General features: G+C 40.9%; 1 protein-coding gene across 2 annotated transcripts in view; it reads right to left on the bottom strand.

The window, feature by feature from the left end:
- The window catches only part of CACNB4 (calcium voltage-gated channel auxiliary subunit beta 4), a 270,917-nt gene that overhangs the window by 9,019 nt on the left and 235,266 nt on the right, over positions 1-26,632 (bottom strand). For both annotated transcript variants that reach the window (XM_068966818.1, XM_068966819.1), the window contains exons 10-12: positions 21,924-22,033; positions 16,341-16,492; positions 14,182-14,277 (exon numbers count right to left, since the gene is read on the bottom strand). In XM_068966818.1, the coding sequence (XP_068822919.1) occupies positions 14,182-14,277; positions 16,341-16,492; positions 21,924-22,033 (358 nt within the window). The remainder of the gene's footprint in view (positions 1-14,181; positions 14,278-16,340; positions 16,493-21,923; positions 22,034-26,632) is intronic.

The raw sequence follows: 26,632 nt of genomic DNA, 5'->3' as shown, positions 1-26,632 counted from the left end.
TTGGCACTCTGCTTTCTTTATAGTCCAAGTCTCATATCCATACATGACCACTGGAAAAACCATAGCTTTGACGAGATGGACCTTTGTCGGCAAAGTAATGTCTCTGCTTTTTAATATGCTGTGTGGGTTGGTCATAACTTTTCTTTTAAGGAGAAAGTGTCTTTTAATTTCATGGCTGCAGTCACTGTCTGCAGTGATTCTGGAGCCCCAAAAAATAAAGTCTCTCACTGTTTCCATTGTTTCCTCATCTATTTGCCTTGAAGTGATGGGATGAGATGCCAGGATGTTAGAGTTTTGAATGCTGACTTTTAAGCCAACTTTTTCACTCTCCTCTTTCACTTTCATCAAGAGGCCCTTTAGTTCTTCGCATTCTGCCATAAGGGTGGTGTCATCTGTGTATCATAGGTTATTGATACAGGATCCTAGTTCCCTGACAAGGGATTAGATTCAAGGCCACAATTGTGAAAAACTCTAACTCCTAACAACTGGACTGCCCAGGAACTCCATCCTGTCCATTTTTTTCTTTTTCAAATGTATTTATTTTTATTGGAGGATGATTGCTTTACAGTATTGTGTTGGTGTCTGAAATATATCAATATGAATCAGCCATAGGTATACAATATACAGCCCTTCCCTCTTGAGACTCCCTCCCAACCCCTACCCCCCACCCTGTCCATTCTTAATCTTCAAAGGTTTTAACAACATTTATCAGTGCTACTGTCTGCAGAAGAGGCACCTAGTGTTTCTGTTGAGTCCATATTAACCCAATACTTTAAATCACAGTACTGAAGGGAAACCGTTCAATATCACGGTAATCCAAGTCTATGCCCTGACCAGTAATGCTGAAGAAGCTGGTTGAACAGTTCTATGAAGACCTACAAGACCTTCTAGAACTAACACCCAAAAAAGATATCCTTTTCATTACAGGGGACTGGAATGCAAAAGTAGGAAGTCAAGAGACACCTGGAGTAACAGGCAAATTTGGCCTTGGAGTACAGAATGAAGCAGGGCAAAGGCTAACAGAGTTTTGCTAAAGAGAACACACTGGTCATAGCAAACACCCTCTTCCAACAACACAAGAGAAGACTCTACACATGGACATCACCAGGTCAACACTGAAATCAGATTGGTTATATTCTTTGCAGCCAAAGATGGAGAAGCTCTATACAGTCAGCAAAAACAAGACTGGGAGCGGACTGTGGCTCAGATCATGAACTCCTTATTGCCAAATTCAGACTGAAATTGAAGAAAGTAGGGAAAATCACCATACCATTCAGGTATGACCTAAATCAAATCCCTTATGATTATACAGTGGAAGTGAGAAATAGATTTAAGGGACCAGATCTGATAGACAGAATGCCTGATGAACTATGGATGGAGGTTCATGACATTGTACAGGAGACAGGAATCAAGACCATGCCCAAGAAAAAGAAATGCCAAAAAAGCAAAATGGCTGTCTGGGGAGGCCTTACAAATAGCTGTGAAAAGAAGGGAAGCGAAAAGCAAAGGAGAAAAGGAAAGATATTCCCATTTGAATGCAGAGTTCCAAAGAATAGCAAGAAGAGATAAGAAAGCCTTCCTCAGTGACCAATGCAAAGAAATAGAGGAAAACAATAGAATCGGAAAGACTAGAGATCTCTTCAAGAAAATTAGAGATACCAAGGGAACATTTCATGCAAAGATGGGCTCGATAAAGGACAGAAATGGTAGGGACCTAACAGAGGCAGATGATATTAAGAAGAGGTGGCAAGAATACACAGAAGAACTGTACAAAAAAGATCTTCATGACCCAGATAATCACGATGGTATGATCACTCACCTAGAGCCAGACATCCTGGAATGTGAAGTCAAGTGGGCCTTAGGAAGCATCACTACAAACGAAGCTAGTGGAGGTAATGAAATTCCAGTTGAGCTATTTCAAATCCTGAAAGATGACACTGTGAAAGTGCTGCACTCAATATGCCAGCAAATTTGGAAAACTCAGCAGTGGCGACAGGACTGGAAAAGGTCAGTTTTCATTCCAATCCCAAAGAAAGGCAATGCCAAAGAATGCTCAAACTACCGCACAGTTGCACTCATCTCACACACTAGTAAAGTAATGCTTAAAATTTTCCAAGCCAGATTTCAGCAATACATGAACCGTGAAATTCCAGATGTTCAACGGTTTTACCAAAGGCAGAGGAACCAGAGATCAAACTGCCAACATCTGCTGGATCACTGAAAAAAGAAGAGCGTTCCAGAAAAACATCTATTTCTGCTTTATTGACTATGCCAAAGCCATTGACTGTGTGGATCACAATAAACTGTGGAAAATTCTGAAAGAGATGGGAGTACCAGACCACCTGACCTGCCTCTTGAGAAACCTTTATGCACGTGAGGAGGCAACAGTTAGAACTGGACATGGAACAACAGACTGGTTCCAAATAGGAAAAGGAGTACGTCAAGGCTGTACATTGTCACCCTGCTTATTTAACTTATATGCGGAGTACATCATGAGAAACGCTGGGCTGGAAGAAGCACAAGCTGGAATCAAGATTGCCAGGAGAAATATCAATAATCTCAGATATGCAGATGACATCACCCTTACAGCAGAAAGTGAAGAGGAACTAAAAAGCCTCCTGATGAAAGTGAAAGAGGAGAGTGAAAAAGTTGGCTTAAAGCTCAACAGTCAGAAAACTAAGATCATGGCATCTGGTCCCATCACTTCATGGCAAATAGACTGGGAAACATGGAAACAGTGTCAGACTTTATTTTTGGGGGGCTCCAAAATCACTGCAGATGGTGACTGCAGCCATGAAATTAAGACACTTACTCCTTGGAAGGAAAGTTATGACCAACCTAGACAGCATATTAAAAAGCAGGGACATTACTTTGCCAACAAAGGTCTGTCTAGTTAAGGCTATGATTTTTCCAGTGGTCAGTAATGGATGTGAGAATTGGACTATAAAGAAAGCTGAGTGCCGAAGAATTGATGCCTTTGAACTGTGGGGTTGGAGAAGACTCTTGAGAGTCCCTTGGACTGCAAGGAGATCCAACCAGTCCATTCTAAAGGAGATCAGTCCTGGGTGTTCATTGGAAGGACTGATGCTGAAGCTGAAACTCCAGTACTTTGGCCACCTCATGCAAAGAGTTGACTCATTGGAAAAGACTCTGATGTTGGGAGGGATTGGGGGCAGGAAGAAGAGGGGATGACAGAGGATGAGATGGCTGGATGGCATCACCGACTCGATGGACATGGTTTTGGGTAAACTCCGGGAGTTGGTGATGGACAGGGAGGCCTGGCGTGCTGCAGTTCATGCAGTGGCAAAGAGTTGGACACGACTAAGCGACTGAACTGAACTGAACTGAACTGAAGGGAGTGAACTGTCCCTAAGATGGCATGTCTAAGTTGGGTGACTGAAATTCCTGCAACAAGAGTAGTCTCCTTGGGACTGAGAGAAACTAGATCCTGTGTGGCCTTGTTTCCTTCATGAAACGAGGTCAAGTGATGCTTCCTAAGGCCCACTTGACTTCACATTCCAGGATGTCTGGCTCTAGGTGAGTGATCACACCATTGTGATTATCTGGGTCATGAAGATCTTTTTTGTACAGTTCTTCTGTGTATTCTTGCCACCTCTTCAGGGTTAGCTTTTGGTAACATCTGAAATTGATTAGTCACTTTTTCAAACATCATGTTGTGAATTACTTTCTAAACTTGTACAGAATCCAGAGGCTCTGTACTAGTGAATGCACCTTCACGGCTGGCACTTCAGGTAGGAGAATCCACATGATTCCAAGTAATTTAAATAAAATTACTAGAATAGGGCGGTGTGATAGCAATACTACTGTCATAGGATCCTGGGTACTAACATTCACTTCAGAGTTCCTGTGTTTAATAGAGTAAATCTGAGTCCATTCAGCAATGGAAAATAAAGGATGAGAGACGAGAACGACCATGGCTACTGTAATGTTGGAGGTTTGCAAGTCTCTGTGGAGGAGACGTGCTTCCCTCTTGCAGAAAGAGTGATGATTATCATTTTACATGTACAGAAAAATTACAGAGCTCAAAGAGCCAGAGTCAGCTTTTGGTAACACAAGCCAGCTTGTAGTTAAATAAGACTAAAGGATTACATTTCATTTATATATTCAATTGTCTGCCTATCTGCTTTTCTCACCATGCATTATGTAACTGAATACCACAGTACTGGGGCAAATTGAACTTTGCACTTCTTAAATGTACTATTTCAACTCCTCTGAAAAGGAAAAGGGTATCTGGTGCAAGCAAAATGAAATCCAGCACTATAGTGTATAGGTGTATAACCCAAATGGAAATTCAGGCTGGTCATATAAAAACACACATATGAAACAGGCTTGTGGGTCCTCGTCTCTCAAGACCCTTTTCTGTCTGCATCCCACCTTTTCTTCTGTGAATCTAGAGGAAGCAATGAAGGAAAGTCCTCCTTCCAGAGTAGAACTATTCAGTAGCCCATCCTTCCAGCTCATCTTTCTATTTGTGGCAGATCGAAAATGGCCACAAGTTCTTTAGCACTCTCTGCATGGAGATGTAGGGTTTATGTCCTGTCTCCTTGAATCTGAGCAGCCTCTAGATTCTTTTGACTAGCAGAACACCGTGGAAGTGATGCTGGGCCAGTAAACCCAATATCTAAGTTTCAGGGGTTGGAATACTTGCTCTCGGAGCCCTGGGAGCTGCCACGTAAGACGCTCATATTCTTGATGGAAAGGGACGAGGTCAGTCACCAGCTCTGTACCACCAAGTGGTCGTCATTTGAAGTCACTAAATTTGGGGGACATTCACTGCACAGAAATAGACAACCAGAACCTTGTTCTAGAACAAGGGTGGCAACTTTGATGGGCTGGCTACCTTGGGCCTGCCTCGTACTTCTATAAACAAAGTTTGATTGGAACACTCACAATGTGTGGCTACTTTCCTACCCCCAAGGCAGAGTTGAGTAGTTTTGTAAAGACCACATGGTCCACAAGCCTAAAATATTTACTCCCTGGCACTTTACTGGAAATGTTTACTGATCCCATTCTTAGAAGAAGCCTCACTCATGAAACCCATGATTCTCTCTGCAGGAATATATATATATATCACTATATAATCATTATCTAATGATATAATGCTATATTTATATGATGTATATAATATCATATATAGTAACCTATCTGTTGCCATTCAGTCTCTAAAGTCTTGTCAGATGAGAAGACGGAGATCTTATGCTGACTTGGCCAAGATATACGACCTCTGGAAAGTCAGTTCATCTCTCTTGGTCTCAGTTCTCTCATTTGCTAAATGATCAGTCTTCCCCTAGAATTGTGCCATGAAACACTATACCCACAGGATGCTCTGCGGGAAATGGTTCTATAGTGGAAATTCAGGAGAAGAAAGGTACACTATCCTAATGGAGCTATAAACTATCTATTAGCATATTAAAGCTTTTGCAGTAAAGAGAACACTCTATGTTTACACAAATGTTGTCTCAAACATTTTTGGTACCAAAGTGCTTTCTACCTATTGACTCTGCATAGAACCCATACTGGGAAGAACACACGCCAGGAAATACTATACCAGGTGCTTTTCAAAGTCCCTTTTTTCTTCAACAGTCCCTGAGTTCATTTTTCTAAGTACAGAGAGTTAATCTTTTCAGTACTTTTTTAGACTTCCCTTTCTAAAGACTGCTGCTTGTAATTTCTTAGCAATGCGAGACTCCGCTAGTGCAATTTGCTGACTTTTCAGATTGGAGATGCAGTGGCCAATTAAGGAAGCTGCAAATTCTCCTAGAGGAACTAAAATGACACAGTGATCACCCATCTTTGGATGACAATAATTACAGTCTTGAAGTGAAGTAGGGAAAATGCAGATACATTTTGAGATTACTACCAGTTTTTATAATCTGAAGATTTTCTCAAAAATTCCAAAATGAGTATACAGTTCCTTCTTAGTATTACAAATGCTATTCAAACAATACCAAATGAACATGTTTAACAATGTGAATACAGAGTGTATACAGAATATTAAATACAAAGTAACGTTGCTTATCCAGACTACTTGTTTAGAATTCCAGGTTATCAAACCAGTTATATAAAACAAGAAAGTGTTTATCCTGCTGAAATAACAACAGGGCAAAGCTGCCTTCCCAGGGCATCAGGATGTTGGAGATTCCTGACATGAGGACACATCATAAGGCCGCTCACAGTATTATCTGCATTTAAGTCCACTATCTTCTCTTGGTTCCAGTTATTTCAGATGTAATATGTTGTACTCACACACAACTACTCAACTACCAACCCTCTCAGCAGCTAAAATATATCAATATTAATAAGACAAGTTATTTTTCTCTAGTAATTATTAGAGATAAATGTTAACAAACACATTCTATAAAAATATTAAATTCAAAAGGAACAAGTTTAGTTCACCTGAAATGCATCTCAAGGAATCACATACTGAGACTTCTTACAACATCATGAACCAAAACTTGTGTATATATTCCTCTAAACCAGTGTTACTCAACAGGAAGTGATGGCTTTCCCTACATATGAAGATATTTTCAGTTGCCACAACTCAGTAGTTGTTACTGGCCAGGGATGATGCTGAACATCCTACAATGCACAGGACAGGTCCCTGTAACAAAAGTTATCCAACACAGAATGTGGAGCAACCCTGATCTAAACTGTTCTTTCTTTTTTTCAAACTTTAAACTTTTTATTCTGTATTGGGGTATAGCCGATTAATAATATTGTGATTGTTATTGTTGTTGTTCAGTTGCTCAGTTGTGTCCAACCCTTTGCGACCCATGGACTGCAGCATGCCAGGCTTCCATGTCCTTCACCATCTCTCAAAGCTTGCTCAAACTCACATCCATTGAGTTGGTAATGCCCTCCAACCATCTCATCCTCTGTCATCCCTTTCTCCTCCTGCCTTCAGTCTTTCCCAGCATCAAGGTCTTGTCCATTGAGTTGGCTCTTCCCATCAGGTGGCCAAAGTATTGGAGCTTCAGCATCAGTCCTTCCGATGAATATTCAGGATTGATTTCCTTTAGGATTTACTGGTTTGATTTCCTTGAGTCCAAGGGACTCTCAAGAGTCTTCTCCAAGACTCTTGTTATGATAGTTTCAGGTAAACAGCAAAGGGACTTAGTCATACATATACATGTATCCATTCTTCCTCAAAACCCCTTCCATCCAGGCTGGCACGTAACATTGAGTAGAGTTCCATGTGCTATACAATAGGTCCTTGTATTTACCCATTTTGAATACAGCAGTGTGTACACTTGCAGATGACACCACGCTTATGGCAAAAAGTGAAGAGGAACTAAAGAACCTCTTGATGAAAGTGAAAGAGGAGAGTGGAAAAAGTTGGCTTAAAGCTCAACATTCAGAAAACTAAGATCATGGCATCTGGTCCCATCACTTCATGGCAAATAGATGGGGAAACAGTATCAGACTTTATTTTTGGGAGCTCCAAAATCACTGTGGATGGTGACTGCAGCCATGAAATTAAAAGACGCTTACTCCTTGGAAGGAAAGTTATGACCAACCTAGACAGCATATTAAAAAGCAGAGACATTACTCTGCTAACAAAGGTCCCTCTAGTCAAGGCTATGGTTTTTCCAGTGGTGGATGGATGTGAGAGTTGGACTGTGAAGAAAGCTGAACACTGAAGAATTGATGCTTTTGAACTGTGGTGTTGGAGAAGACTCTTTAGAGTCCCTTGGACTGCAAGGAGATCCAACCAGTCCATCCTAAAGGAGATCAGTCCTGGGTGTTCATTGGAAAGACTGATGCTAAAGCTGAAACTCCAGTACTTTGGCCACCTCATGCAAAGAGTTGACTCATTAGAAAAGACCCTGATGCTGGGAGGGATTGGGGGCAGGAGGAGAAGGGGACGACAGAGGATGAGATGGCTGGATGGCATCACCGACTCGATGGACGTGAGTTAGAGTGAACTCCGGGAGTTGGTGATGGACAGGGAGGCCTGGTGTGCTGTGATTCATAGGGTCACAAAGAGTCAGACAGTTCAGACTGAGCGAATGAACTGAACTGAACTGAATGTGAGCTGGCGAGTGGTATAGGCACTTTAGGAAGGCAAAGAATACCAGTCACAGACTGCAGCCACTCCCTACAATGAGCCCCAGGGGAGCCCAAGATGTAAGAAAAACACAGCGCACTGGCCCCAGATAGCTGAGATGTACATGAAAGGAATGATTTCAGTGAGCCCAGACTCTTGCACCTTCCCATTCATATAAAAGTGTTAAATTCCTTAACTTGAGATGTCTGTTTTTTTTTTTCATTAACAATAATCTTTTAACATTAAGACTACCTACCCTTTGTTGCAAAACTTCTATTTAACCTGTCTCCTCTCTCACCTCCTCAGAGCAGTTCTCTCAGGGTTACTTGAGATGCTGTCTCTCAGGCTTATAGTCCTAAAAATTCCCACCAAATAAAACGTAACCCTCAACTTTTAGGTTGTGAATATTTTTTAAGTCGACAGTGAGCTACACAGAATTAAGATGAATAAATCTTCGAATTTGTCTGATTTAACCTTATAGAGGCATGGATACCATGTACTCAGAGGTGCACACATGTTGTTCTGTGAAACGTCTTAACGATGTTTTGAAACAATAGGCATGTTACTTGACTTGACATATCTTCTGTTTCATTTTATACTCTTCTCTTCCCTGGGCTCTACAACCCTCATGATCTCCATAATATGTCTACGCTGATCACATCCAAACTCTAGGTAGAATCAGAGTGTCAAAGTAGGGAAGGGATGTCAGAGGCCACAGCCTTTGGTCTTCACCAGAGGAGACTCCTTCCACAACACCTGACATCAGGTCCCAGGTCCCACTCCACTCCCACCCCTACCTCCAACTGAATGCAATTAGAGACACGCTCTCTACTTAGACAGCCATTGTGGAACGCCTTCCTCCTTTTGGGTAAGTCTTATCACTGTGCCAAATGAAATCAGACAGGCCCAACTGCTCTCAGGTCCACCCAGGTCTGCTCCTCAAACGCTACAGATCTTAGCCACACGTCTGGGACCTCCTGGAAGCAGTGCCGCTCTCACAGCATGAACTCAGACAAGGTCAATGAGAGCTGAGATATTTACTTGGCATCTTTCCTTTTGTACTTTTCCCTCTTCATTTTCCACCATTCAAGCAGGTGGCAGGGTCTGCGCTTCCTTGTCTGCTGAGGAAAGGGGTGTTTGTTACAGGAAATTGCCTGCTTTCCATTTCCCCTTCTGGATTTTGTGTCCTTAAAGCCTAAACCGGTTGGAAACATTTTGTGCTAAATGCCTCTGGAAACAAAAGAAGGTGGGGATACTTTTAGATACAACAAAAGCAAAGAGGAAGTTCCTTTAATAGCAATAAGGGGTGGGGGGAAGATACTGATAGAGAAGGGAGCTCTCTTGCCAATGCCCCAGAAGGAGGGGCTTTGTGTCTTCCTGCCTTGCCAAAGACCCTTGTTCCCAATAAGGTCTGATGCAACACAACATCCATTCTTTTTCTAAGATGTTTATTTGTCTACATGGGGTCTTAGTTGTGAAATGCAGGATCTTGGTTGAGGCATACAAACTCTTAGTTAAGGCATGTGGGATCTAGCTCCCTGATAAGGGATTGAACCTGAGGCACCTGCATCGCAAGCTCAGAAGCTTAGCCACTGGACTACCGGGTAAGTCCCACAGCACCCATTCTTAAGGACCACGTGGATTTGGTCAGTGAATTGGTTCTCTGAATTGGAGCTCCTCTCCTCCTTCTCTCAACTTTCTTGCCAACCCCACCCTTACCATGTGGGGGTCCTTGTTCTGCTCTTGGTCAGGGTAAAGGCAGCTGCAAGCATGGCTAAGCATCCTGCCTGCCCAAGTGCTGTTTCTCACACAGTGAACTTGGGGGCCAGAAATCCACCCACATGACACAGCTGTGTCCTAGTGGAGCAGTAGTGGACAGAGCTTTGGAGTCAGACATACCCAGGGTTGAGTCTTGGGGCTCACTTATTTTTTAATTTATATTGGAGCACAACTAATTGTTACTTTCAATAAACTTCTTAATGGGAACTTAGCTTTCTCCTGGAGAGACTAAGAACAGTGTTATCTACTCTGGTGTCACAGAGGTATATGCCCCCATTCCCCTGGAGTGACGACCTGCTGTGATGAGAGCAGTTAGCAGATAGCCTTGCGTTGCTGTGCCACCAGGTACTCAAGCCCGTGCTTTCCCTGGGCTGCTCCTCGACACTGCCTGAGTATGGGGACTAGAGCCATTTCTGCCCAGAATGAGGATCCTCTGCTGCTAAGTCGCTTCAGTCATGTCTGACTCTGTGTGACCCCATAGACGGCAGCCCACCAGGCTCCGTCGTCCCTGGGATTCTCCAGGCAAGAACACTGGAGTGGGTTGCCATTTCCTTCTACAATGCATGAAAGTGCAAAGTGCAAAGTGAAGTCACTTAGTCGTATCTGACTCTTAGCGACCCCATGGACTGCAGCCTTCCAGGCTCCTCCATCCATGGGATTTTCCAGGCAAGAGTACTGGAGTAGGGTGCCATCACCTTCTCCGGAGGATCCTCTAGTACTCTGGGAATCCCCAGCTCCTAGGGGGTGACCTTCTCAAGCCTCCATCACAGTCTGAGGTTCTTCCTCCCCACTTTTTCCTTCCTCCTTTCCTTTCACTGAGTCAGAACTGCATCAAATCTGGAGGCTCTCCTTCCAGCTCTGCTTCTGTTCTCCCCCCTTTTTTTTCTCATAGACATTTGTTGTTGTTCAGTTGCTCATTCATGTCCAAATCTTTGCAACTGCATGGATTTCAGCACACCAGGCTTCCCTGTCCTTCACTATCTCTCTGAGTTTGTTCAAACTCATGTCCATTGATTTGGTGAGCCTATCTCATCCTCTGTCACTCCCTTCTCCTCCAGCTCTCAATCTTTCCCAGCATCAGGGTCTTTTCCAGTGAGGTGGCTCTTCACATCAGGTGGCCAAAGTATTGGAGTTTCCATTTATCAGCATCAGACCCAATGAATATTCAGGACTGACTTCCTTTAGGATTGACTGGCTTGATCTCCTTGCAGTCCAAGGGACTCTCAAGAGCCTTCTCCAGAACCACAATTCAAAAGCATCAGTTCTTTGGTGCTCAGCCTTCTTTATGGTCCAACTCTCACATCTGTACCTGACTACTGGAAAAACCATAGCTTTGACTATATGGACCTTTGTGGTTCATAGTGACAGTGATGTCTCTGCTTTTTAATACACTGTCTAGGTTCATCATAGCTTTCCTTCCAAAGAGCATCTTTTAATTTTTTGGCTACAATCATTGTCTATTTCTGCTTTATTGTCTATGCCAAAGCCTTTGACTGTGTGGATCACGATAAACTGTAGAAAATTTTGAAAGAGATGGGAATAGCGGACCACCTGACCTGCCTCTTGAGAAACCTGTATGCAGGTCAGGAAGCAACAGTTAGAACTGGACATGGAACAACAGACTGGTTCCAAAGAGGAAGCACAAGCTGGAATCAAGATTGCCAGAAGAAATATCAATAACCTCAGATATGCAGATGACACCACCCTTATGGCAGAAAGTGAAGAGGAACTAAAAAGCCTCCTGATGAAAATGAAAGAGGAGAGTGGAAAAAGTTGGCTTAAGGCTCAACATTCAGAAAACTAAGATCATGGCATCTGGTCCCATCACTTCATGGGAAATAGATGGGAAAACAGTGGAAACAGTGGCTGACTTTATTTTGGGGGGCTCCAAAATCACTGCAGATGGTGACTGCAGCCATGAAATTAAAAGACACTTATTCCTTGGAAGGAAAGTTATGACCAACCTAGATAGCATATTAAAAAGCAGAGACATGACTTGGTCAACAAAGGTCCATCTAGTCAAGACTATGATTTTTCCAGCGGTCATGTACGGATGTGAGAGTTGGACTATAAAGAAAGCTGAGTGCCAAAGAACTGATGCTTTTGAACTGTGGTGTTGGAGAAGACTCTTGAGAGTCCCTTGTACTGCAAAGAGATCCAACAAGTCCATTCTAAAGGAGATCAGTCCTGAATATTCATTGGAAGGACTGATGCTGAAGCTGAAACTCCAATCCTTTGGCCACCTGATGTGAAGAGCTGACTCATTTGAAAAGACCCTGATGCTGGGAAAGACTGAGGGCAGGAGGAGAAGGGGATGACAGAGGATGAGATGGTTGAATGGCATCACCGACTCAGTGGAGATGGGTTTGGGCGGACTTCGGGAGTTGGTGATGGACTGGGAGGCCTGATGTGCTGTGGTTCATGGGGTTGCAAAGAGTCGGGCAAGACTGAGCGACTGAACCAAACTGAACTGAACTGTCTGCAGTGGCCAAGAAGATAAAATCTGCCACTGTTTCTACTTTTTTCTCTTCTGTTTGCCATGAAGTGATGGGACCAGATGCCATGATCTTAGTTTTTTGAATGTTGACTTTTAAGCCAGGTTTTTCACTCTGATAGGCATTTTCCCTAATAAATCTGGACTTTGAATTCACTTAAGTGTCTGCTTCTCAAAAAACCCAACTGCTATAACTACCCCTAGAAAACTGTTCTAAAAATTTAAAACAATAGCATAGTTCCTGTCTTTTGGTAGCTGCTCAGTTAAAGGTTTGCTTCCTCCACGTGGGATGCATTACAGGGTCTGAGTAATACACTTCTATATCTGCTCTGTACTTTAAGCATGGATTCCATGTGTGAGTGAACTTCAGTAGTCAGCAATGTGAAGTTGGACTTCTTAATATAGCATTCCAGACTCTGACCTATCAAAATCATCTGCAGGCAGGTAACCATGTTTGGGTGTGTGAACAGGTGGATTGGATTGTGAGGGAAGGAAACTGGCTTGGGTGCCAGGAAGATCTAAATCTAACCTTAATTTGCTGTGTACCTTAGGGAAATCACTTAACCTCTCTGTCTTCAGTTGACTCAACTATATGATGGGGATGATACTGCTTAATTTACTAATTGTGAGGGTTAGAGATCATCTAGGTAAGGCATCTAGCACAGTGTCTGGCCCATTGTAAGCGTCCAATGTGCTGCCTGTATATCCTGATTCTTACCCTGTAGTCTTAATTGCCTCTCCATCATTTCATTCATTCAATATTCATTGTGGGTCTATTATGATAGGAACTTGAGACATAGCAGTGAAACTGACAGGCACAGATCCTCACAGAGTCTGACAGGTCGGCACATCACAGTACAAAGTACACCCAGTAATTATAACAGACACATTTAGATGCTGCTTATTACGTGCGAGGTACTGTTCTAAGAGCTTTACTATACATTCACTCACTGAGCCTTTATATCAGTCCAACCATGTATCTGCTCAAGATGAGATAACTAGGAATGTGATAGACTTGGGTAGATTTGAACCCAGGCAGTCAGCTTCAGAGTCTATATTTTTAACAGCTACACTGTTACTTCTCTAAACATCTGAATTAGATTTTATGACTCCACAGATCAGGAGCAATCCTTACAGAAGTATATAACAAAACCTAGTGAATTAAATCAGTAGACAAACACTTATTTCCTTTAGAGAAACATAGGCACAGAAATAGTAAGTCAGCTGAGCAGGTGTAGACACTGGTGACCCACATGGCACAGTTACCATCCCCCAACCTCCCACTTCCTCACTATTTGCTCAGCTTTGAACTCAGCAGCTGTTCTCTGGCAGTGGCATTAGAAGAAAAATTGTTATAATACAGTTTTTCACCTTACTTAGCCTTGACCTTTTCATCTGCAGTAACCACAGGGCTCTTCTAGTACTAATAAATTCTCAATTTTCGGTGTCATAATCTTTTATGCCTATCAGAACTTTCTGGCAGAAAAGTTAAAGTCAAATCGGTGTGTTTTATTTGTTGTTTTCTTTTCATAAAAGCATCCACATGACTGCATTAAGTAGTTTGCTGAGTGTCTGCAAGGCAATCAAGGTGGCAGTAAGGACACTGGACCCCAGACACTAAGTTCATTTCTTATTACGTGGCAGACATAACCAAGCTTTGCATGCCTGGGTAGCCAAAGTGACAGCAGCAGTTTGTTCCAAGAAATCCTTTAGGTTTATGACAACATACCATTATCATGATCATTCTAGAATAAAATGACAATGCCAATATGATAAAAACCCACCAGCCTCTTCTAACTAGTCAAGAATAATTAAGACCAAAAAAAATGATTGTACTTACAGGGGGGCACTGTGCAAGTTTATCAGCCGCTACCAGTTGAACATTTAAGTGTTTACTTTGAGACTTTCCTCTAGATTTAATCAACCGCTGTAAAACCTGATAGAAGAAGACATGAATCTGAGATACTATCAGTGAATTGAAAGAAAACCAAGTAAATCAAGACATCTTTTTCGGAGTCTGTTTAACCCTGAGTATTTAATAGGGAGGAAACACAAAATGACAAGTTTTGTATACATATAAACTCTGTAATGACATCATTCAATTACATTGGCTTTCAGTTATAGTGGATTTGATATGTCCATCCTATTCTTGCTACATGTGAGGTCTTGGTGGGTTCATAAGTACCCTTCCTAGATTTTATCCAGAGATTTCAAAATGAGCCCTGCAAAAGTGGAGGCACTGATCTGTACCAGATCATTTATGTCCAAATTCAGTTGAGTACCATTTTGGTTCACTATCTTGATGTCTGATCAATATCAGAGCCACTTATATATTTGGCTCTCTTTACGTCATTGATAATTATTAAGGCATTCCAGTCTAATCTGACATTAACAGGACAATTTCATCTTCGAAATCTAGGCAAAACATTTGCACTGGTATATTGCTACATATAAACCGGTGAAATACCTATATCTTTTGGGGCACTGCTGCAATTGCATTTTTCTATATACTCCTCTTTCGCTTAACTATTTTTTTGCTGAAATAGGATGCTTCCTCAGAAACAGTATTAATCTATGAGGCTCTATGACACCACAGCACACATATCCACGAGGGGACCCATTCCTGCACTTGTGGACTCCCTGGCGACTGGGGCCAGAAGGTTGAACTCTATTCCGCTGCAGTAAAGGGTGCTTGAATCCCCTTCAGTTCTGGGTCAGCGACTCTAAGTGGTCAAAGTCATTTCACTCCATTCTAATGATTGCCCAAAGGTCCTGGCTTGGTCGGGACTCCAGGCTCACCCTGCACAGAACCAGTGCCTGGAGAGATGGAAGGCTGAGGAGGTCAGAAGGGTTGGGAAGGGCACATGCTTTCCCTGGGAGAGGAGACTACTGGTCTGGTTCGAAGTTGAATACGCATTAAGTAAGAAAATGAACTCTTGGAGCCACTGGAAAGAAACTGATTGTTAAGGTAGTACCTCCCAAGGGTATCCAATTCATATTCACTTTTTAGAACATCAAGTTTTTAAAATTAAAAAAATCCAAGTCAAAAGGGACCAATTTAAAAATAAATAAATAAATGGATATATAAAAGTTTGTAAGGGAAAAAAGGGACTGATTTGAGGCTGTCTCACTTTTATTTTTATCTCCCCTATTGGCATAAAGATACATGGCAGATACTCCACTGTGCTTCATCACAGAATAATTATATTCCTTGAAGGATTCTCCAGGCCAGAATACTGGAGTGGCTAGCCTTTCCCTTCTCCAGGCTAACATTTCCCTTCTCCAGGGGATCTTCCCAACTCAGGGATCAAACCCAGGTCTCCTGCATTGCAGGCAGACTCTTTACCACTTGAGCCACAGAGGAAGCCCAAGAACACTGGAGTGGGTAGCCTGTCCCTTCTCCAGCAGATCTTCCCGACAACCAAACCGGGGTCTCCTGCATTGCAGGTGGATTCTTTACCAGCTGAGCTATCAGGGAAGCCCTGAAGAACCCAACCTAAGCATAAATGCACAGATCTATAAAGTTTCCACCAGAGATGTTATACAGTGATGTTTGGCTTTAGATTTATGGTAAATATATGTGTACTTCTTGAACTATTTTCTCTCTCAGCTGGGGAGATAATATAGGTGATATAAGAATCAATTTTACCTAAGAGATTTACCAAGATAGCACCTAAAATCTCTGAAAAGCCAGACTTAACTTTTGTCATCTTTCCTGTTTTTTGTTTTTTGATTTTTTTTTTTGCTTTTTATTATATTCTTGCATAACTGCCTGGTTTGGGAACCACACAGACAGTGAGTTTCTTGAAGGAATAAATTATTCTTTATTTGCTATCTCAAAACTTCAAGAACCTGTACAGAACAGGTGAATCAAAAACACTATTCATTAAAAGGGTCTTAAAAAGACATTTTCCTTGCCACAAACAAAAATGCACAGAGCGAAGAGTGTTTCAAAAGAAACTGACCTTCTAAATCTTAAGACAGAAATGAGCTAATTACCTTTGGAGATGAGACTTTTACATGAACAATAATTGGTGCTAAGGAGGTCTTTATAAGTTGTGCTGGGTGATTGATGGTGTCTGCATCAAGAACAACCAGTTGCAAAGATCTTGCCAACTCAAAGATTCTTTCAATTTCACTTTGCACTTCCGCTAAAAGGAGAAATAACAAATAACAGGTCACGGTATTTTTTATTAATTAGTTCCTATATTTAAAAAATAGTACCTGTTTCAGATATGTTAGCCTACATTGGAAAACAGAATATTTTGAATTTTCATAGTTCTAACTTAAGATCTTTTCCAAAGAGAGATGGGTTTTGAATTTTAATATTCAAAATATTTAGCTCTAATATTTAGCTATTTACATAGCTATGTTGTTTTGATTGTGATTTTGTTCTAAAGAACTTTACTTTTAGCTCTAGAAGCTGAAACCACATTTTAGGAAGCCACCAAAATACAGGTGCAGAGCAACATCACATGGAAAACAAACTGCACTGAAATATGTCTACCAATCAACAGTTTACAGGTTAATATTTTATGGATATGTTTTTATAAAGTCATGCAGCTCATCTGTTCTGACTGATATGCACATTTTTGTATCCTTGTTAAATGTTCTGGACCTACTCTTACAATTAGCATATTGCTAAGTCTTCACTAAGTGCCAGGGCCAGTGGACTTATTCTATGGCATAATTATCTTCAGTATTAAAAAAATACAACAACGCCAATTAAAGTGTCACAATGCATTTCGATGCAAATCTACTGGGCCAGGTGTAAGAGCCAACTGACCTGAATTTGTGCATGAATCTGGTCAAATGAAAAATCTAGTTATTTTCAATGTTCAAAGCAATCTGGCTGTTGTTTAAGTAAAAATTAAGCAGATTATCTGCAAAACATAATATGGATTTCTGAACTATGAAAGCTTTTTGTAATATATCTTCTTATAAATCACCTGATTTATTGATCATGTCCAAAATCTGAATTAGTCTATTTAATTTTCAGAGAGATGATCTCGTTTTGCTTTTTGGTTTCTTTTGGCTACAGGTATGACCTACCAATATTGTAATCTTGTCTAAATTACACAGAGTAGACAAAGGCATCTAATTTAAATTATTTCAAAGATGGACTAGGAAAAAGTTGATGTCACTCTAAATATCCTCATTGAAAAGGATATGTGCCAGAATCTCATGATTTGCTTATTCAGAATAAACACAAATTTATGTCAATCACCAAAAAGACCTCCTTTTTTAGTGAATAGACTGACAGGGTGTGTGGGATCATGTATGCTCAAGTCTATCATGTAACTATTTTCTAGGGCTCCGCATAATAGCATAAAATTCTTATAAAATTCTTATTTCCCACAAAATCACTGATGTTTAATGCACGATCTGTATTAGAAGTATGAATTTAAAGAGTCACCAGGACCCAGTAGAAGCTATTCAGTTCAACTTCTGACTCACAACATGCTCTCGGATTTCCTTCCTGTAATGGGTTGAATTGCATCCCCCCCCCCAGATTCCTATGTTGAAGTCATAACCCGCTGGTACCTCAGAATGTAACCTCATTTTTGAGATAGGGTCTTTATAGAGATCATCAAGTTAAAATGAGGTCATTAGGGTGAGTGTTACTCCAGTACAACTGGTGTCTTTATAAAAATGGGAAATTTGGAGACAGGCACACACAGAGGAGAACCCATGTGAAGACGGATGCAGAGACTGGAGAGATGCTTCTATAAGAGAGGAATGCCGGAGATTGCCAGAAAAACCCCAAGAAACTAGCAGAGAGGCATGGAAGACAGTCTTCCTCACATTCCTCAAAAGGAAGCAATCTTGTGGATACCTTGGTCTTAGATTTCTAGCCTCCAGAATTCTGAGGCAATAAATTTCCATTAAAAAAAAAAAATTCAACATATCATATTATCCAATACCAATGGCCTGAAAGATTTCACGTTACTTTGAATGGTGACTAGCTTTCAATATAGCAATGTAAAGAATCTGGACAATTTGGCTTATTTGCAAAATTCTGAAATACAGTCTACATTTATTAGCAACAACAACCTACTTGTCCCTTTTTTCCCTCATATGTCAGAAACAGATTTTTTTCCAGAGGAAATGTTCGGAAAATAAAGGCTGTTTTTATTGTAGTAAGTTTTAGCTGTTGGGGTGTGGGATTTTTTGTTTGTTTGTTTTCCATTAAACTGTCACAGTTGAATGTAACTCCTGGCCAGAACTGTACTAAAACAAGGTTATACTGCTTTAAGCCTCAAATTTTAATACAATGTTTTCTGATGTAGCAAAAAAGGCAGTGAGGCAAAGTAGATTGCCCTGGAGCAAAGAACCCTTGAGGCACTTGGAGTCTCTGTGTAAATAATTCAGAGATACTTGGGCCTCATTTACTTTGCACCAGCAATGAGGTAAGTGTAATGTTTTGGGAGATTTTCTTGACCTCATCCTTGATGTTCAGCTTGCAAGGTCTTAGTTCCCTGATCAGGGATTGAACCTAGGCCCTGGACATGAAAGTGCTGAGGGCAGGCACACCAACACAAAGCCTGGGCCATGGGTATCCACAGAGAGGTGTTGGGGCAGAGCAGGCCAGGAGGCTGCAGTGGTCCACTCTATATACTGGAGTGGGTCTAATACTTGAATAATATGTATAAGGAATACAATAACTAAATTATACATGTGAGAAAGAAAGTTATTATCTACATAGCCCCTTTTCACCCACACCGCAGGGCTTGTGGGATCCTAGTCCCCTGACCAGGAATTGAACTTAGGCCCTCTGAAATGGAATCACAGAGTCCTAACCACTGGACTGCCAAGGAATCCGCTCATATCCTTCTTTTTTTGTTGTTTTAAAGAAAAACTTCAACCAAACCCAACAATATCCTGACTACCATGCTGATTCCAGTCAAAGCCTTGTAATAATATTATTCCAGACAAATGAACTCTGATAAGTCATGGACTAGGATCCTGGGAAACCTGAGAGAACATTTCTCTAATAACTCGGCTACAGCTGGTCTGGACTCAGTGTGATCTTTCTCTCATATCTAAATGCTTAAGCTATGTCAATGGCTCTTTGTGGCCCCAATTGACATTTTCCAAGGGAAGTACCTTGGAACACTAATATGATGAAATAACAAACACAAAGAAGGGGATTTTCTACAAGGGAAATATTGCATTTATAATAGCTTCTCTTGGAATTTCAAACATGTATTACCTTCTTTATCTTCAGGTCTCTAAGAAGTCTTGCAGTGAAGAAACCTGACAACTATTTAATCCATAAATTTCAAATTTATTTGACCATGAAAAACATACTATTTGTATCTTTTAAAAAATCAACATTTTGGGACTTCCCTTGTGGTCCAGTGGTTAAGACTCTGAGCTTCCAATGCAGGGAACATGGCTTTGATCCCTGATGGGGGAACTAGGATCCCACATGCCATGTGGTAAGTCCAAAAGAATAAAACCAACATTCTGTGGGATCTATTTTGGAGGTCTCTTTAGCAAAGCATACTAGAGCCCTAATATACTGGCCTAAACCTATTTTTACAGTCTCTTCCGTTGCTCTCAATTCATGCCCTCCACTTCCTTTTTCTAAGCATGATCTGCAAGAAAAACCGCTTATTTCTCAACCACATATTGTTTCTATGTCAATGCTTTTGTACATTCTTGACTGCCTTAAGAACCAGCTCAAAAAAAAAACCAAAAACACAAAACTGTAAAGTCTTCTCAGATACCTCTTACTCCCTATGTTTTTCTCTTTACACTTTTAGTACTTTGCTCATAATTCCATCATTACACAGCATTTTAACCATCACTTCCTTTTTTCTGTTTTCTTACCATGGGTAAGATAGTTTGTCTTAGTCCCATTCGTACTTCCTAAGTCTGGTGTAATGCATGGCAGTAAAAAGTATTCAATAAATATTTAATGAAAGAATCTACAAATATGTATCAACAAGCAGACAAAAGCGCATAAGTGGCTCACAGAGTGGTTATTATAAGATGTTGCCCTTAAATTAACTCCAGTGGTTGTGGCTATAAGACTTTACAGAGTGAAAAGGAAAACCAATGAACTGATATCTGCCTTGTTTCTTTCTCACTATTTACACTAACCCCCCTCCACCCACTCCACTGGCTCTGACAATAGGTGACGACATAGATTATACGGGATGACTTCAACGGGAAGGAATGGTTAAAAGTCAAAGGCACTTTGAGAAGTGAAAAGGAGGGTGGAAGATAGGAGAGCAGATGCTTATTTGAGAAATCTTCAATCTAACTTGGCATCCTTGCCATTCATGCTATATTACTTTAGTTAGTAATCTGATTCATCACCAACTCTGCCTTCATCATCCCTGAAGGTCAAAATACTGTGCCTTTAAGAGTGTTTCACTCTATAATGTTGAAGGCTTTAAATAGAGAACTAAAGAAGGAACCCCTGATGTTTGGGATCCTGTTCCCACAGACACACAACTGTCGCATTTGGTATGTTCAGCATTCTTTCACAAAGCAGACCAGAATGTAAATGCAAAAGAGACTTATGGGTGGACTGCACCACGCTGGGCCATCACAGAAACCACAGACAGGCTTTTGAGAGGAGTACTGTGCTTCTCGGGCAGGCTGAACCCACTTCTGTGGTTGGTGAATCCATCCCCCACAGCCCTGCTCCTGTATGGCTTGATGGAGCTAACCATGTATATTAGTGTTTTTGCTTCTCCATCATGGTGACTTTCATGATGCTTTCTGACTGGTGTACCAGGAAAGATAAGTTTGAACTCCTTACATACTGTTAATGACAGTTGCTACATCCACTTAAGGATGTGACTATTCTGGGTACCAGCTGGCAGCAGAAACCACACTGAGTACACCATTATCGAGCTTTCTTCCAAGGATCTGAGAAAGGTGGACATCTCATTTGCTTTCAAGTCAGCTGTGACTCAGGTATGACAGCTGTCATTAGCCTCATTGAGAAGCTTGGGTAAAGCAGGGATGGGTGGCTTCGTGTGCTGAGGTGGTAACAGATGAAGACAGCCTCTTGAGGATTCTTCCCACCAGACTACTAATTAGCTAACTGACTGGAGCTGAGACAGAGAAGGATCAGCTGCACGACTCTGCTCTCTGCTTTTGTACAACTGGCCTTCTCGTCAGTTAATCAGTGCTTCTCCATTCAGAATGGGGAGCAGGGACTTCCCTGGTGGTCCAGTGGTTAAGATTCCACCTGCCCATGCAGGTTACTCAGGTTCGATCCCTGGTCCAGGAAGATCCCACGTGCTTCTGAGAAACAAAGCTGGTGCTCTAAAGCCAGTGCACCATAACTACTGAAGCCTGCCCACCTAGAGCCTGTGCTCTGCGACAAGAGAAGCCACCACAATGAGAAGCCCTAGGACCACAACGAAGAGTAGCCCCTGCTCACCACAACTAGAGAAAGCCCACAAACAGCAACAAAGACCCAGAGCAGCCATACATTAATGAATAAAGGAAAAAAAAAAAGAATGGCATCAGAGCAAACTGCAAAGGCATTCACAAATGCAACACATGTCACCCCAGTCTGAGCGCAGCTTGGAGAAGCAGCACACTTGAACATCTTACCTAAGCTGGACCGAGTGTTCGAACGTTCAATTATTGCTCTCTTGCTGGGATTATTTAGCACAGACCTCTTAGCAAGAGAAATGTCAGCTGTCACTCTTGTTATTGATATCCTATGAATAGGAACACAGAACAGAACAAACCAGTAAAAATGTGGTGGGGCTCTCCAAGCGATTTATAACCACAGTACTTAATAACCACTTTACATACTATAGTGCAACCACAGGATAATAAAACATTGGCCACAAGTATTTTAAATAGGCTTTGGCTAGCATTAAAATACAAGCAGAGCAGAATGGAGGAAGGTTTTTGGCTATTCAACAACAAAAAACTCCAGAAAGAATGCAAACTCTTCCTCCACTATTGTCTGTCTTGCTGAATTCTTATAGTACACACCATACCAAGAGGGAATCAAAACATATAAATAAACCATGTTCTTTCTAGCAAGCAGCAATACAATTTCCCCACAATTCATAGCTGATTTTCTCTTGAACAAGACCTTCAGGAACTGCACAGTGCCTCAGTGCTGCTGGTCGAAGAGGAAAATCCTCTTCATTTTAATCATCAAAGACAATCAACCAGTTGGTAGCTGTGTTGTATTCCTGGTGCTCAACAGTTAACTCATGACACATGAAGCATTTTGCCACAGGCCTGAAGGAATGCTTCATTTCTAAGAATATGAAAAATACGGTTTCTTTTCTACAGGCACAAGATTCTTTAGCATGTTTGCATATTACTTTGAATGCATGTGGTGGACAGAAATAAAACACTATTGCTGAGGGCAATGTGAGGATTGTGCCAGGATTTCCATAAGTTAGAAAGTATCCTGCAGTCATGCAAGACAAGAATAAAGCAGAGACATTGCCAATGAATGGAGACAGAAGTCTATCTTGTCTGCGTATATGATCTAGCAAATGAGAATCTCTGGAACTTACAACTTTCAAGTTCTTTATTTTAGGCTGGGTTTGCTCAACTTCAAACTATGATCTATCTGCAGAATGCAAAGAATGCCTCTCTAAGCCAGCTACTGCCACCGTGGGCCCTTCCTCACGCTTATCTTCAGAGCTTAGAGGATTCCAGAAAAACAGATAAGGCCCCTTCCGTTTTATACTCACGCACTCTTTCTCCCCAACTTTCAAGCTCCTCTAGAGGGTGGAGCAAGGAGGGGATAGAGTTATCCACAACTGAGTCCTATGTTATCTCGCACCTATTTAGGGATACTGTCAGCCCTCTCAGGAGACTCCTCACTTGACTTCAGGGACCTGAATCCTTGAGGAGAATTTAAGACAGTCCTCTTTGGTTAGAAATTATTTCTTTAGAGCAACAGGCTGTGCAGAAAAAGTTCTGGTGCCATTTTAAAGCAAAGTACTCTTTGTTGGTTGTGTTGGATATATAAGCTGCAGATGGTGAGGAAGTTTAAAGCATTTTAATTCCTTAGAATTTTTCAGGCCCTAATAAATTAGTTGAGGCATCTTCAGACTGTCTTCTGTGGAAACCAAGAATTTTGTGAAATATCTCAGGTCACTGAGAACATCAAATGGGGGCCGAGTTGGCCAGCAGGGGCCCATCTTTCCCATACTTAATACCAAATAAACGCCTCTGCATTTCTGTTGGGGCCTTACCTATATTGCAAAATACTGGTCTGTACAACTTCTTCATTTTATCAAGAATAAAAGTGAGACATGGGGAGGAAGTTCCACATGGATCCCTAGCATCCAAGAAGGTCTAAAGCACAGGCTCCCAAGCTCTAGGCCAGCACTTAGTCACCAGATTCATAATTCTCTTACAGTTTCAGCTTCCTTCTCCAGCAACCCCGAATCTCCAGATACCAGCCAAACCATCAAGAGTAGATCTGGGCCACACAGAATGATGGCCACTTTTTAAGTCACGTTAAAGTCCGTGGAGCCCATATCTGAGTCTCTATTACTCAGCTGGCTGCCTCATTTGAGGCATGAAATCTCATAGTCAGTAGTGGTCAGAGCTCATTTTACCTACAGAATAGGATTTGCTTGTTTATTTTTGTGTTTCTGGTGTCTTTGTTTGCAGTTTTAAGAATGGAGTTGCCGATTAGAAAAATACAATCAAGTTCTAGAGCATTTCAAACATATGACTGGAGACAAGTAGCTTGGTGTAGGGGCAGAATTCAGCCTTTTAGAATATTCACTTTTAGAGGATAGAGGATCCAAAGATTCTATTCTGCTTAGATGAGAATCAAATCTTCTAGTTTTATACTAGCCAAGTAGTGACCCTGGTTCTTAAAAGTTGGAGGGATTATCAGCAGATGTGCACACTTATTTTCTCTGGGTTTTAACACACTTTTACAAAGCCATTTTCAAATATATATAAAGAGGCAGAATAATAACACACAAACAAAAAAACAGGAAATGAAAACTGCTTCATGTGTTCTGAAAACAAAAAAGGTGTGGACAATAAAAGATTCTTTTTCTTTTTTTATTGGTCAATAAAATACCAGCTAATTTGTTGTTGTTGGTCGCTAAATTGTATCTGACTCTTTGTGACCCCATGGACTGCAGCACACCTGGCTTCCCTGTCCTTCACTAATTTGTTAATGTGTTATTTCTTAATAAAAATACATATGCAGAAAAGAGTTTAGGAGAAGACAGACACAGCTCCAGAAACCCTCCAATAAGACAAAGTAGGAGTTTCCATTTTCTATGCAAAGATGCTTACTATTATCAAAATCAGACACCAAATCCAAACTTTTTGTTGTTAAAAGGCTCCCCAGTAAAGTAATTACATTCATTATTAAGTACTACCGAGTTTATATACTTTTTTTTTTACTTAAACTAATACTCTTTCTACTTCTTTTCTTGATATATCTTCATATCTTCTAGTGACTTAATACTTCCATGTATCTTTGATATACATCTCTAAAAAGTTCCCTTGGATACTTCTCTGTGACACAGTGTCAGTAATTACTAGTGAGGGATGAAGGATGTTCAGTTCCCCAGCAGACTGGATATATATAAATCTGGTAAATCTCAATCCTGGTTGTTACTTATTTCCGATTTGGAATCCTTCATAATTTCTGCACTCCCATCAGTGCTATGAGTTTTATTAGTTTTCTATGACTTATCTATGGAAAGACATTACTCCCAGGTGAGACACATTCATTCAAAAATAATTAGTATTTCCAGGTTGATAATAGAAAGCTAAAGATGCTTTTATACTCTATCCTTACCACATCCAATATGTAACCCTGTTAGTATATTAATTAAAAAAAAAACTCTTATTCTTCACAAAGGAAAACATTCCAAAGGTCAGACAGCACACTGTCAGGAGAGGGGAAGGAATGGAAGGCATACATGGACCTGGGGAGTCTCTCTGGATCTTCCTCTTACGGGCTGCATGACCATGGACAAATCATGCCATTTTTTTGAGCATCAGGATGATAATTAATAAAATGGTGATAGTAGTTCTGCCAGACTATCTCACAGGACAGTCACTAGGAACCAATGAGGCAATATCTAAAAGTGTTTTCTTAAATACTCATTCATAGTTATAGCATGAACTCTCCCATTGCCAGAATCCATGAAACTTGCATATACTTTGAGGGTGGGAGAATAAGGTCAGACATGTTACAATCAAAATCTGCTAATTTAAATATTCATATGTGGTGTGAGGGGCTCAATAAATTATCTCGAGTGCTCGAGTGTCCACAGATGAGTCTGCATTTGAATGGAGAGTAGGAGGAGCTGATAAGAGAGTGCTATTGGTTATGAAACAGAAGGCACTGTATTGTTCTTTTCCATTTGTCGCCTACGATTACAAGTTGTTTTCATTCTTCCATGTCTTGGCTGCTTTGTGATAGCATCAGCTGTTGCCATTTCCTTTCATAAATAAATACTACTTCTTTGATTCTCCCTCAATTATATTTTTAGCCTCCTTTCTTTAAATTCTTCCTAAAACCTTTTTTTTAAAGCATGCCTTGGCGAGTAGCTTCAGATCCTATTTGTATGTTCATTTAGGATTTGGGGCCATAATCGTGTTGGTTAGTTACAAAGTGTCCTATAACTGCCATAGAGCTGATCTGATTCAGTTGTCAAAAAGCCTAAAGTTACAACTTTGTTGGGATTTGAAATGATTAGCATAGGTCAACACATTGCAATTGGTTTGACTGCTTGCTGTTCAGCCTGTGAATGGTAGATTCAACCAGCTGAACAAACCTCATCTGAAAGGATGATCCCTGATGAATGTTTGTGGTGTGAAATGAAGAGAGAAAAGCTCCATGCCATTGTGCATGCACCGTGCCCCTGCCAGGCTGGTGCACTGTACCGGCTCGTTAGACTCATTCACTTAGTTTGTGACTTGTGCATAGGAACTATCAGGATATCCACTGTCAGGAGAAGGGAAGAAACGGAAGGCATACATGGAGCGGGATACCCACATGTACAGGGGTTCCCCGAGGAAGTATCCAGTATCGTGCTTTTCATTCTTTCTTACATACGTTCTAGTTAAGCCTTGAATTTATTAAGCAATGAATCCATTAAGCAATGAATGACAATGAAATTGTTAAATAAGTAGCTTTAAACTGATTCAGATCATTCCTAAGATATCATAAAAGAGTAAGTATATGATTCTGTAGAGACACTGTTGGTGTTTAATTCAATTTGTTGAATTATTTTTTAGCCAAGATCTGAAAAACAGTACTGAAGAGGAAAGACTTTTAGGCAGTTTCTTTTTCTCTTTTG

Source organism: Capricornis sumatraensis, chromosome 3, assembly GCF_032405125.1.
Source record: "Capricornis sumatraensis isolate serow.1 chromosome 3, serow.2, whole genome shotgun sequence".
Lineage (NCBI taxonomy): Eukaryota > Metazoa > Chordata > Mammalia > Artiodactyla > Bovidae > Capricornis > Capricornis sumatraensis.
This window is presented reverse-complemented; position numbering and strand designations above follow the sequence as displayed.